A 12,819-nucleotide genomic window follows, 5' to 3' on the forward strand; every position below is an offset into this window, starting at 1 on the left:
CTCGATACAACTGGCCTAGAGACAATAGAGATTTGAAGCCTTAACGCCGCCTCAACATTTTCAAAGGAGAAATCCACATAATTTTCCGGGGTTTTAACGGAAACCGAAAACACAGTGAAAGAGAGAGGTTTAAACACCAGTGTTTTGTGTAATTACGATTCTAATTGTACTTCTGATTTTATCGTTTTACAGGCTTTACTGTTCATACAAACTCCCTCGCTCGAAGACAGAAGGTGACTTACCAGCTGTTTCCGAGGGGAACGCTCTGATTGGCTGATGTTGAAGACAACAACATCAGCAAAATGTGGGTCAACTATGGGAGTCGCCACCGTGCGGCTGGAAGCAGAAAATTAAGACAAAATTTACAAGAATAAAGGTTAATATAGAGTAATGATCAAACGTCCGACTCAACCCCAAGTTTTGCCTTTTTACCCCAGTTTTCTATATTTTAGTACTGTACATATTTTAATATTGTATTTATTTGACAGATAGCCTATTCATGCCTGGGGCGACCGGATTATTTATTTATTTATTTATTTATTTATTTATTTATTTATTTATTTATTTATTTATATATATATTTATATTACTGTTTGTATTTTTCAAATAATGATACATATCAAAAAGTAAATTGATAGTCAGACAAACCAAGGAGAAAGAAACAAGACGAATGAGAAAAGTTATACCCCCAAAAAACAGAAAAGGGGAAGGGGAAAATAAATTATCAATATCCATCCATTTTCTTAACCGCTTATCCTGTTCAGGGTCGCAGGTGGCTGGAGCCTATCCCAGCTGTCATTGGGCGAGAGGCGGGGTACACCCTGGACTGGTCACCAGTCAATCACAGGGCTGACACAGAGACAGACAATTAGAAGTAATCCCTTCAATGAAATAAAAACATGCAATCATCCTTCATTATTTATCATTTTTAACCAGTGAGTCATTTGGAGTATTGCTCATTGTGCTTCTCTCCCATTTCCCCCCATCTGTTTTCAGAAACAGAGCTAATTTATAGGTTTCATCACATTTATGTTTTCATTCCATGGATTTCATTTACAAGGTAGTTGTATACGACAGACATCTTTTCATTTGTTTTTTTATTGCTGCTCTGAGAACTATTCTTCTGATACTCATCCTAGAAGTAGGACACAAGGGCTACAATCTAAAGAGATGCACAATGTTTTTTTAAATTTGCCATTTGCTCCCCCAAATTCTCTCCAAGACCTTGACGTAATGTTTTTCCGTACTTGCTATGAATTTCAGGTGTATGAAAATATCTTATCAAAACTGTCCACATATCCTCTCCTCAGTAATTTGACTTGGTGGTGTGATGTGTTTTAACTCAATTCTTCCCAGTTAGCTGAAAAAATATTGCCTGACAGTTCATTTTCCTAAATAGCTGCATTTTTACACAGAGTTGCTTTGGTTGTTGTTAGATTTTATTATTTCAACCACATTAGTTCAAGCTTTCCAACTGAAATTAAGTTTGTCTCTGCTCGCCATCAGTGAAATGCAACTGCTCCAAGCTTATGTCCTACATACATACTATTTTTGTATTTATCAACTGATAGGCTATTGGTATTGATATATCATATATCATAATAAAAATATGTAAAATGTGAAGTGCAGTGTCTAATATCCAGTGGATCCTACTGTTTTTATGAGGGTGACTTTATTTTTGGAAAATGAAAAACCTTTGGTATACTTTCTGTTTTTATAGGACAGTTGGGTTAGGGAAACATTTGAAATTGCAATAAGCCCTTCAGTATATTCATCACAGACAAATTAAGGGAAACATTTATTTTGAGGATGAGGGGTTTGTTAGTTTTGGGGGAAAAAAATCAAATGCATAAGTAAGACTTTGTGTTTCGTATTTGGGGTTCTTTATTATTGTGTATCTATTTTTTTTTTCCTGTTCTATTTTTGCTAATTTAGACTGATTAAATAAATTCAAATTGAGTTGCAGTCCCCCCTCTCTCCACATGATGTCCTGCTATCTCTTTTTTCTCCTCTTCCACCGCCAGGAAGCTTTTATTTATTTCATTATATCTTTTATTCAGTTTCTTTGGCTGCAGCTGAATGTCGGTCAGTATGGCACGTGGGCGGGTACCTCCTCGGCCAATGACGCACCCTCTGGCACAGCGTCGACCTCCCTTATTGGTCACACCCCCTTAGCGCCGGCTCCCCATTGGCTCAACGTTGTTACCGGGTGGTGTGGGGAGAGGGAGAGAATGGGCGGGGCTGCAGTTGTATAACAGAAGACGTAAGAGGCGCGCTGTCGTCGAGCAGAAACTTCATATACGGGACAACGTATGTGTTTATATAAAGTGTAGCCCAGAAAGCGGAATTAACCTGGTTTTCTGTCAGAGTTTAAACGCAGTTCACTGTCACGTTAGCAGCTTTGACCCAAATACACACACAAACATCCAACAAACAGCTTAAAGTCATTATTTTTCACTTATTATGACACTTTTATTCGAAGGTCATAAATTTAACCTAACGTTTAGTACAGTCAACGGAACTACCGAACAAAGAGTAACCAGTCAATCGTGGTATCTTACCAAAAAGGCCAAAAATCAAGACATTTAAAGTGTTTTTCCACCGAGGTATTTTCTTTTCATTTTTGGTTTCTTTAAAATTAACTGCTATCTTATGTACAGAGCATCCTTATTTGAGTATGCTTTGGCGTTAAAACTAAAGAAACAAAACAATGCAGAGTTGGACATTCTGAATATTTTTTTTAATTTGTAAATAAAACATTCAAAAACAAAAAAGATGCTCAATAGAGATTTTTTACTTTTTGTCAAAGTACTAGACTGATATACTAAAAGGATGTGCTCAAGTAGGCTATACACTTAAATTAAGTGCCTATCACAATACATCAATGGTTAAAATAATAGTTTGCTGGTGCTTTTTGTGAGGAGATTTTTCATTGGCATTTTCATGGCATTTATTTTATACCACCAACTTTTAGGTTCCAATTTCACCATTAAGACTGAAATAGACTAATTATGACTCGTATGACTTAAATATATCATATATAAAGAATATTGCAATTAAAACACAAGTTGATCAGTAACAAAATTACAATGCTGTCTTTACAATCAATCATCATTAAAAGTAATGAAAAATCTTGGATCCGTTAATTACAAGGGTGTTTAATAATCATGTGGTTTAATAAGTGGCACAGGAATGTTAATATCTTATTAATGTGTGTAATCAGAGACAACTTATTATTTAATGTTGGATTAATGGGAAGTCAAAAGCCTCATATCATTGATGGTCATACGCAACCCCCGTTTAGTTCTCATTAAAGAACTGACTTATGTATTATTCATAAATCTATTAACAATTAGGAAGCATTAAATCCATTTACAAGAGTGCACACCGCAGTCTAAACAAAATGGATATGCAAGAGAAGACAAAGTAATGTGCTAAAAGTAAAAGCTCTGCAATGTGTTTTAGAATAGGCTCTGACCTATTCTAAAACACATTTATCATTATTAGGTTATATATTCAAAAAGTTCAAATGCATTTTGGATCAATATCATCTTCTTGCAAAATCAAGCTTGACCTGCTTTTTCTGAAGTAATTTTTTGCATACAGTTTATTCAAAGTAAGTGACCTGAGACTAGTGTTATTGAAGTTAATTTCATGAAGGCATCTTATTCACAAAATATTGGAGTTTGCTTATTTTTGCTAAGTGTTCACAAACTCATTGATAGTTTACCCTAAATGTTTCCAACAGAAAAAGCTTTAAAAAAAAAACAACAAAACACGAGGTAATGAATGAAAGTTGAGAAAGTAGGAAAAGAGCCACAACACTATGTTTCATGGTAACTTTTTATTATAAAAGCCATATTCTTCACCATCGCTTACAGGCAAATGTTCAGAAATGGGATTATTCCGATATAAGCCGTTATTATTAAGAATAACATTTAATAAGATGAGGTATTTTCTTACTGGCTACACTATGGGCCAAATCAAGCTATCAAAAACAGCACTTTTTTCCTCAACAAATGTTTATTAAATAATAATAATAATGTGTAAAGCAAAGATAGTAGGTAGTATCACAGTGAGGAATACTGTCCACTGACATTATAAAATATCAATAACTCGTACTGTCAATAAATGCAGATTGGAATACACATAACATTCATATAGATATCAATCTATTTACAGTATTTACAGTCACAGACAAATTAACCAAAGTTATAGCCAATAGTAGAAGCACAATACAGAGGCTTTGGCAAAAAAATGAAAAGAGTGCATACATTTTTTTCTAAACGTGACATTTACACATGTAGTAAACATGATTATACACGGAGAGAGAGTACAAAAACGAGCAAGATTTATTTAAAAAATCCAGTGCAATGTCAGGTTTTTGTTGGTTTTCTGTCCGTGGATGAATAGCAGCCTGTCGCCTTCTTGTCCTCCTCCGGTGAGTTTGTGGTTGTGGGATTAAAATGTCCTGAGTATGGCGGGAAAAACGCGCTCTGCGGTCTGTTGGTGGCTCTGGCTCCATCTACATCACTTCACTTCAGCACAGGGAAACTCTGATTATTCAGGACTCCTTAAGCACTGTGGCATGAGTATCAACAGTGGGAGATTTATTTAAAAAAACATTAAAGGGATGCAGATGGAAGAACTTTTTAACATTGTTTGAATCTCTAAAAACAGACTGACGGAAGAACAAAAAATGGCACTGACTGTTGAATGATTAATCTTTAAAATCTGACAACTGCTGCATCGAATCTGATTACAAAGAGCGAAGCTGTAACTTAAAAAGTTGTGCCCTGTGTTGATAAAAACATTTTCCGAGCTGGAAAATCTGAATGACCATGAACAATGTGTAAACAAGTAAAATTACAAGTTCACGGTAAGTATGTAAACATATTGAGTGACAGCTAAATGCTAGCAGAGGCAAATATAACAGGAAGGAGAAGCTAACGTCTGGTTAGGCTAATTTTGGTATATGTATTTGTGTTGTTTTAGATCGTGAACCCAGCTTACTTTTGGGACCCTGAGACTTTCCCTCTTGTGCCACTAGCAGGTCAAGATATCTTTACAAGTAATAATAGCGTTCAAAACTGAATGCTATCATTAGCCTGATGAGAACGCTAACTGTATGACCATAAGCATTTTAAAACAATCAATGGCATATTAGCATGCTGACAAGTTCATATGAAACTCAAATTAAAAGTATTTGAACATGCAAACTGTTGGCTAGTTTTAAGGCCTTGATTAGCATGTTAGCATTTAAATGACATTGAACAATTATCTTGCTAACTTGTTCTCAAAATATTATCAGCAATGGCATGTTAATAACATTTTTATGGTAAAATGCTAATTTTTTTTTAGCGTTACCACACAGCAGAGTCTGATATAAGATAAGTTTAAGACAGAAATGGCTTAAAGAAAACTAAACCAGTGACCAGAATAGAAACCAAGTCTCAAGCCATCGGTCGTTTGTTTCATAGTGTGTCCACCAGCCATCATTAATCAAAGTTTCCTGTGTTTGAATGACCCTGTTGTTCATGTAAACGTAGCCAGAGCTCAGTGAGCGTTCACCAGCGGAGTGTGAAGTGTAAAAAGTTTCTCCTGATGTGGAGCTGATTGAAACAGCCAGTTTAACCTGTTAGTTTTTGTGGGCGGGCCCTGGCCCTGGGTCCTGAGTTGGCCCTGTGGGCCCATGGATGAGTTTGTTAGTTGGCTGTGGAAACAAGCATGCCAACAGGGAGTGTGGGGCCTCTGTTTTGGCCCTTTGGCAGGGCCACTTTGTTGAGGTCTCGGGTTTCGGCTGGCCATGACGACGCCCTCTTGGTGGTCATGTGCCGCCGGGCATGTTTGGTCAGGTGGTCACTGCGCATGAAACGGCGGTCACACACATTGCAGACAAACTTTTTCTCGCCAGTGTGTGTCCTGCGATGGCGAGAAAGCTCGTCTGAGCGGGCAAACTTTTTGTCACAGCCTTCCCAGTGACAGCTGAACGGCTTTTCACCTGAAGATAAAGAAGGAGGAGGAGAGGGCGGATGTTAGCAGATGGATAAAACCCCAACAGTTGTGGAACATGTGGCCCTGTGTTATTAGCTCTATTGCTGCTGCATGTCAACAATCAACCATTTGTCCTATTTTTGTTTCAACTGATATGTAAACCAAACTAATTAAATCCTGGTGTTAATTAACAGAAATGTATAGATTGGATTAAATAGTTTTTTTATTTTATTTTAGATGTTGTTCATGAAATGTGTGGTTTCCTTTCGAAACTTGTAGTTGCATTATTATATAAATAATAATAAATAATAAAAAGAAAAAATCACCATGCAGGCCCCATGCAGTTCAACAGAGGACCCCTAGGGGGGTGTGTTACTACTGTTAAAGTGACACAGGTGTAGAGTGAAGCTGACACTCAGGTGTAGGTTTCCTAAATGTCCCACCTGTGTGTGTGCGCAGATGAGCCTTCAGGTGGGAGCTCTTGAAGTAGGTTTTCTTGCAGCCAGGGAAGTTGCAGACGTAGTTTCGTCGGCGGGAGAAGTCGGCCTGCGAAGTGCTGCTGCTTGCTCCAGTTGGCATGTAAACTGGGGCGGGGGCCAGGGGGAGGAGTTTCGTGTTGCCAAGAGTCATGACAGTCTGTTGACCCTGCGCCTGTGACACGGGCGGCTGGGGGACTACGAACATCACAGTCCCCTGTGGCACGGCAGAGCCCACAAGCAGGGGCTGAGTGAAGCTAGAGGGTGACTGGGGCAGGATGGGCTTGGGACCCCCCTGAGTCTGGACCTGAACTGGAGCCTGGACAAAGGCAGAGATCATACCTGTCCTGCTGCTCACTGGGAACACCTGACAGAGGACAGGAGAGGAGGAGACTGGAGGGGTGGAGGAGGGTGGCGTCAGGGAGGAGTGAGGCGGTGATGCTGAGGGAGGGAGAGAGGGTGGGCTGGCAGGGGATGGAGGAGGTCTGTCCTTCTCTTCTGGAGGTGTCTGTGGAGCCCCCAGTGTGGAGGTTTCTGTGGGCGAGGAGGAGCAGGGAGGAGGAGGAGGAGGGGGAGGAGTGGTGAGGCGGTCAGCAGTGTGACGGATGACGCTGGTCGCCATTGCTCTGCCAGGCGGGGTCAAACAGGATGGCTCTGTTTGAGGTGCTGAGGTCTCTGAGGAGAAGGTGCAAGAGGAAGTTTGGGGGTCGCTGAGGAAGGAGGTTCCAGGGCGGGGTGGAAGTGATCTAGACGCGGGGCTAAGGGCAGAGGTGGTGGTGAGGACAGCAGTGGTGGAGGCCTCGGCGAAGCTGGGACTGTGAGGAGGAGTCATACACTGGGGGAGGAGAAAACACAACAATTAAGTTTATAAAAACCTTCAAAAAAATCAACATGATACATTTTATCTTTATAACTTCTTACCAGTGAGGACAGAGCGATCAGGTCTTTCGGAGAGTCGCCCCCCTCAGGGTGGAGGTGGATGGAATCACAGGAGTCAGAAGTGGGTGTGAGTGGGCGGGGCTTGTGGGACCTTTGACCCCAGAAGCTCATGCTTACAAGTGCCTCCGCAGCCTCCAAGTCATGGTATTCGATACACGGCTTCAGCTCCATGGTCGAGACCTGTGGCCCATCCATATGGTCGACCTAAGGGAGACAAAAGGTCAGAGGATATTCAACAAATGACGTATTTTTTGTATTATTTGTATCCTTTCAAATACATCACTCAAGCTGTGTTCATAATCTTGCTCTCAGACAGGCTGGGTTACAGGTTTTATTTAATTACTGAAATGAGCTCTGATATAGGTGATGGTTTCAAACACTGAAATATGATCCTCTTAACCAGCATTCTAAAAGAAAGTACCACAGCACATGTATGTCCATTCGTTGAGAGTACAGTTTGAACTGAGTGTCTGTCTTTTCACTGCAGCTTTAAAAATGGAGTTGGGTTCCAAAATGCATTGGACATGATCCTCTACTTCTGTCATTCATATATAATTTTCCTTAATACCATTTCATTACCAAAAATAGACATCAAGGAAAGGTGCTAAGAATAGCAAGTGAATGTATATTCACTTTGCTAGCTTGCATTTTGGTTGCATTCCTAGTTCCCTTTTGACTACATTACAAAAGTTGGGAAACTGAATGTGTTTCTCCTGTGTGTGATTCCCATATTTCCAGAAAAGAAAGGTAGGGGAATCTGCAAATAACAGAGGTGTGATTTATTTTAATTAGAATTTTAAATGAGACCGTTTAATATGAGTCAAGTCCTTCATGGGATCCCAAGTGTGTCTACTTTTACAGAAAATGTGCTATGAGATAGAGTTTTATTTTTGCCCTGGAAACCTGATTACCATCTTTTATTTCATGTTTTTTCATATAGGTTGGGATCTCAAATGAGTTCTACCATGTTTCTACCACTCTTTACCTTGGGGAGCCCAAATGTGTTTTTACCATTTTACCTTGTTTGAGGTCTTTATATTAGACAAAAAGAAGTCCAGAATTAAAGTTTTGATTGGAAACAATTAACAGTGTTTTGGTTATATTCTAGCTGGGATCCCAGATGTGTTCTTTGAAATGTTGTTGATCTGCAGAACAGAAGACAACATGGGTAGATTTCTTTTCTAAAAACCACGAAAAGGATCCAAATTGAGTCCTCTTCCATTCATAAAACCCTCTCTGGGGTCTGATTGTATTCCGTGCCCTGAAAACTAGAGCTGCACGATTTGGGGAAAAGGTGCGATTTGCGATTAGGTGGACAATATTGCGATTGCGATTGTGCTTGCGATTTAATAAAAAAAGTTGTGTCATGATGAGTCTACAGACTTGCTTGGTTATCATGGAGAAAAATCTGAATTGCATGTGCTGATATTGCGATTGCGATTGCGATATCCTCTTTTGCGATTACGTAATTGCATGTGCTGACATTGCGATTGCGATTGCGATTGCGATTGCGATAATCGTGCAGCCCTACTGAAAACCCGTTGGATTCTTAAATGTGTTCAGTAGGACAACTTCAGAATTCCGTACCACCCTCTATGTTGTTGTCCACAATACATAAAATAAAAGTTTTTCAATACAATTTTTATTTCCCAAATTTGGGGATCCCAAATATTTCTAGAATTCCCCAATTAAAAGTCTGTAAATCAAGAATCAAGAAGTTTGGTGTCAAAAACAAGTTGATAAACAAGTGTAGTCTTGTTTTAACTAGAATTCTGAATTCTTGAAAACTAGTTTTGATCCCAAATGAGCCCAAAAATAAAAAACATTCAATGTCCGACTGCTGATCTAACATCTCTCCTTGAAAAAACCTGGGAACCCAGATGTGGTTGGCTGGACTTTTTGATGATTTGAAGAGTTAGAGAAATGCCTATTGTCCTCCTTTCTGACCAATCATGAGTAAATGTAGGGATCCCAAATGGTAGATCCATGTGGTTCAATGGTAGGCATCTTTTTGTCCATAATAAAATAAAAAAGTCTGCAAACAGGTTCTTTTGTGTAAAGAAAATCAGGTTGACTTGACAGCATACTATTTGCTGGGATGCCAAATGTTCAAGTCCTCAACCAGCAGTTTTTCCCTTCTTCTGTAGGAACAAAAGCGCACACCACCCATCTATGTAATTACTGATGATGTCACCATTTCCCCACCACCTTCTGTCCAATAAAAATAAAAAATAAGAATTTAAAAAAAGAGACAACAGTGGGGAAAATTTCACCCGACTTAGATGAGTAGGAGGGAGGTGACTGGGGGACAAAGGGTGCTGGGTTAAGTTGGCTGGCATCTGGGAAATGCTCAGCTGCACATACAGGAAGGGTGGAGGGAGGGTGAGCAAGGGCCGAGAGACCTAGATAAATAGATAGAGAGCGAGAGAGCGAGCATGAGAAGGAGAGAGAGCGAGCGGGGCCCCACTGCAGCGGGTACACCCAGCCGACGGGGAACCTCCCCTGCACCCAGAATAGATGACGGGAGGTGGCGTGCCAGATATTACACCCCCCCCCCCCCCCCCCCCCCCCCCCCAAAAAAAAAAAATATAAAAAAGCGAATGAAACAAGCCCCGCCCCCTTCTCCTCCTCCCGTATTAGCATGCACCGACTCGTCCAAGAAGAGAGAGAGGGAAACAGGAAGTATAGTTGGACAAAACAAAGTCAATCTGTTGCAACAAAAACACACACACACACACACACACACTCTCTCAAACACCCAAGTGCTGGCGCTGTAATTTCCCACGCATAAAATCCCTCACACACATCACAAAGAAACACATAATGAGATCAGAGCAGCAGGAAACAATGCAGAGACATCTATCACCACTTACATCAATGTGAGTCTGTTGTTTAATTTTTGATACAACACCTGTTCAGAGTCAACAACAAAACAACACCTACATCACATCCACCAGAGAGGATGTACTGATTAGACTTGACACCTCTCCCGCCTTTCTTATTGTTATTTGTTTTGTGTTTCTTTGCTGGTGTGTGAGGTGGTCGTGTTGTTCCTCTGCTGTCTCTTTGTTGGGCTCAGCTACTGTTTTTTAAGGTGCAGCCTAATCAATCAATCGATGAAAGAAAATAATCAATTGTAGCTCTGATAGCCAGATTTTTATGCTGAAACTGAACTAGTCTTTGTTTGAGAAATCTTAAAATGAAATGAATCCTGTTTTTTTCTGAATTTTCTCTAATGAAAACCTGGATGTTTTTGGTCTTCTATTTAGGGGCCAATACAAAAATTGTGATAACACTTTTGTCTGTATTCATGCATATACAAAAAAAAATCCAAACATTTTTTTCTTAAATAGTCAGAGATTCTGTTTACTGGTGAAATAAGTTTGGCATTAACTATATTACATTTTTTTTCTTTCAGTACCTGTTTGTGCTTTGGGTAGCTGTGACATTTTTTTTTTTTTTTGACATTTGATGCACCAAATATTGATCTGATGTCTTGGTCATAACAAAAGCAATCAGATATGAGCATCAAAGTTTTTTAATTCTGTCTTTATACCAGTAATGCTGTTATTCAGGCATTTTGTTCATGTTTGACTAAAAAAATAACACATCTCATTTTTAATTTTAGTCTCTGGTGTCATGTGACGTTAATTAGAGTGTATGGTTTGTTGGTTCAACCGTTAATGGAGTAAATGTTCATTATTAGCAGTGTGATATTAGTGCATTAGTGCTCAGCACATAGAAACCATGCACACCTCGCAGCCAGAAATCTTCCAACAACAAAGCCAGCCAGTTAAAAAAAATACCCTATGAGAAAATCTGCAGAAAATCAGTGAAAACTTTCACCAAAATAAGTCAGATGAGGTCAGCCTGCATCAGTGTGAGAGTATCCTTAAACTTTATGATACAGCGATGCTCTGCAGTGATGCAACTGTTGTGTGCACACACACATACATACACGTACACACAGATACACACACTCATACGGGAGACAGTGGGTTCAGTGTGACCTCAAATAAACCAGCAGACAGCGCCAAAATAAGACAAAAAAACAGTAGCAACGTGTTCACCAGAATCCTGCCCTGAACGCCTCACAAGCTGACCTTAGAGCAGCGCGTGTTGTTATGAAGCAGCATGTAAGCGATCACTTATAAAAACCGGAACAAGAACTTTAAAAGAGAAAAGCAGCCCGTGAACGGCAAGGTTTGAGGACAGCAGCGGACTCACCTGACAGGACCGCTCCGGCGTGAAGCTGAGCATGAGGCAGAGTTGAGAGTGTGCGGCAGATCCTCACCGAGCGGCGGAGACAGCAGCGGGAGTGTGAGCAGTCAATAATCAGCGCTGAGCCTCTGCCAGCAGACTGGCTTCAGCTGAGTGGAGCCAAAAAAAAAAATAAAAAGAGCGCAGAAAAAAAACAGAAACAAAATTCAGAGCAGTCTGGCGGGTGGTAACACGCAGCCAATCACAGCCATAGGTGTAGCGGACGAGAGCCAATCCTGTGTGAGGCGGTGCGTGATCAGTACGTGGCCGCAACGTGATTGGTTCGACGCGGGGTGCGTGGCTGTCGGGGGCGTGGCCGGGGAGTCAGCGGTGTCAGAGTAAACCCGGTGAACCCGGCAGCGCGCTCGATCTGGGGGAAAGGTTGGGAAGCAGACAGGCGCGAGGCAGGACCGCGACATCCGCGAGGACGCGCGCCAGAGGCATGTAGCGAAGAACTGCAGTTACAATATACAGTTAATGTCAAAAACCGGATAGATTAATCATAATAAAGAATAAAAACATGTAATTTAATATTAAATTGAGGCAAATACTCTATATAGAATAATTAAAGCTTTAATTATTTACTAAATTACATGTCCTTAAACTTTTGAGGTTTCATGAAGCTAACAAGGTAAAAATAAAAGTTGAATATGCAAAAAAAAAAGAAAAAGAAAAAAAAGAAGCACATTTTAAAAAGTTAAGTATGATATTTAATTTCCTTTAAGTTTCCTTCACTATCATGTTTATATTGTTCAAAACACACAATCAAACTTTAAAGAGCTGAAAGTAAGAAAAATTAACTATTTTAATAAAAAGCATTTTTTTTTCCATGAATCACAACAGATTTGTGCTCAAATATGTTCAAAATATTTTTTTGGGTTGTTTTAATGTTTCTTGTGAACTACATTTCAAATCAAATTTTGTAACTTTAACATGTTTGTTGAGTAAAAATTTGAATAAAAAAATTCTGCCAAGTTTGCTTGTATATAATTTCTTATTTCTAATGTTTTGTACTATTGAAAATTGTTCAACAGAAGTTGTAGCAACAGTAAATTCAGACTAATGTATGTATGCAAAACATGAGATTTTATTTTATCATTTAAGGGTTAAGTTATGAGGTTTCATATATCCACCTGTAAATACACGACAC

General features: G+C 39.7%; 1 protein-coding gene across 1 annotated transcript; it reads right to left on the minus strand.

Annotated features, from left to right (window-relative positions):
- Positions 1 to 3,894: 3,894 nt before the first annotated feature.
- On the minus strand, positions 3,895 to 11,778 carry klf11a (Kruppel like factor 11a). The gene is made up of 4 exons (XM_074685937.1): positions 11,637 to 11,778; positions 7,392 to 7,613; positions 6,438 to 7,305; positions 3,895 to 6,001 (listed from the first exon to the last, which is right to left on the minus strand). Exons 1-4 carry the CDS (start codon positions 11,667 to 11,669, stop codon positions 5,706 to 5,708), a joined length of 1,419 nt encoding a protein of 472 aa, XP_074542038.1. The 5' UTR covers positions 11,670 to 11,778; the 3' UTR covers positions 3,895 to 5,705.
- Between the last annotated feature and the right edge of the window lie 1,041 nt (positions 11,779 to 12,819).

This window comes from Halichoeres trimaculatus, unplaced genomic scaffold (genome assembly GCF_033239565.1).
Source record: "Halichoeres trimaculatus isolate MK-OKI-2021-1 unplaced genomic scaffold, fHalTri1.1 fHalTri1_scaffold_13, whole genome shotgun sequence".
Classification (NCBI taxonomy): Eukaryota; Metazoa; Chordata; class Actinopteri; order Labriformes; family Labridae; genus Halichoeres; species Halichoeres trimaculatus.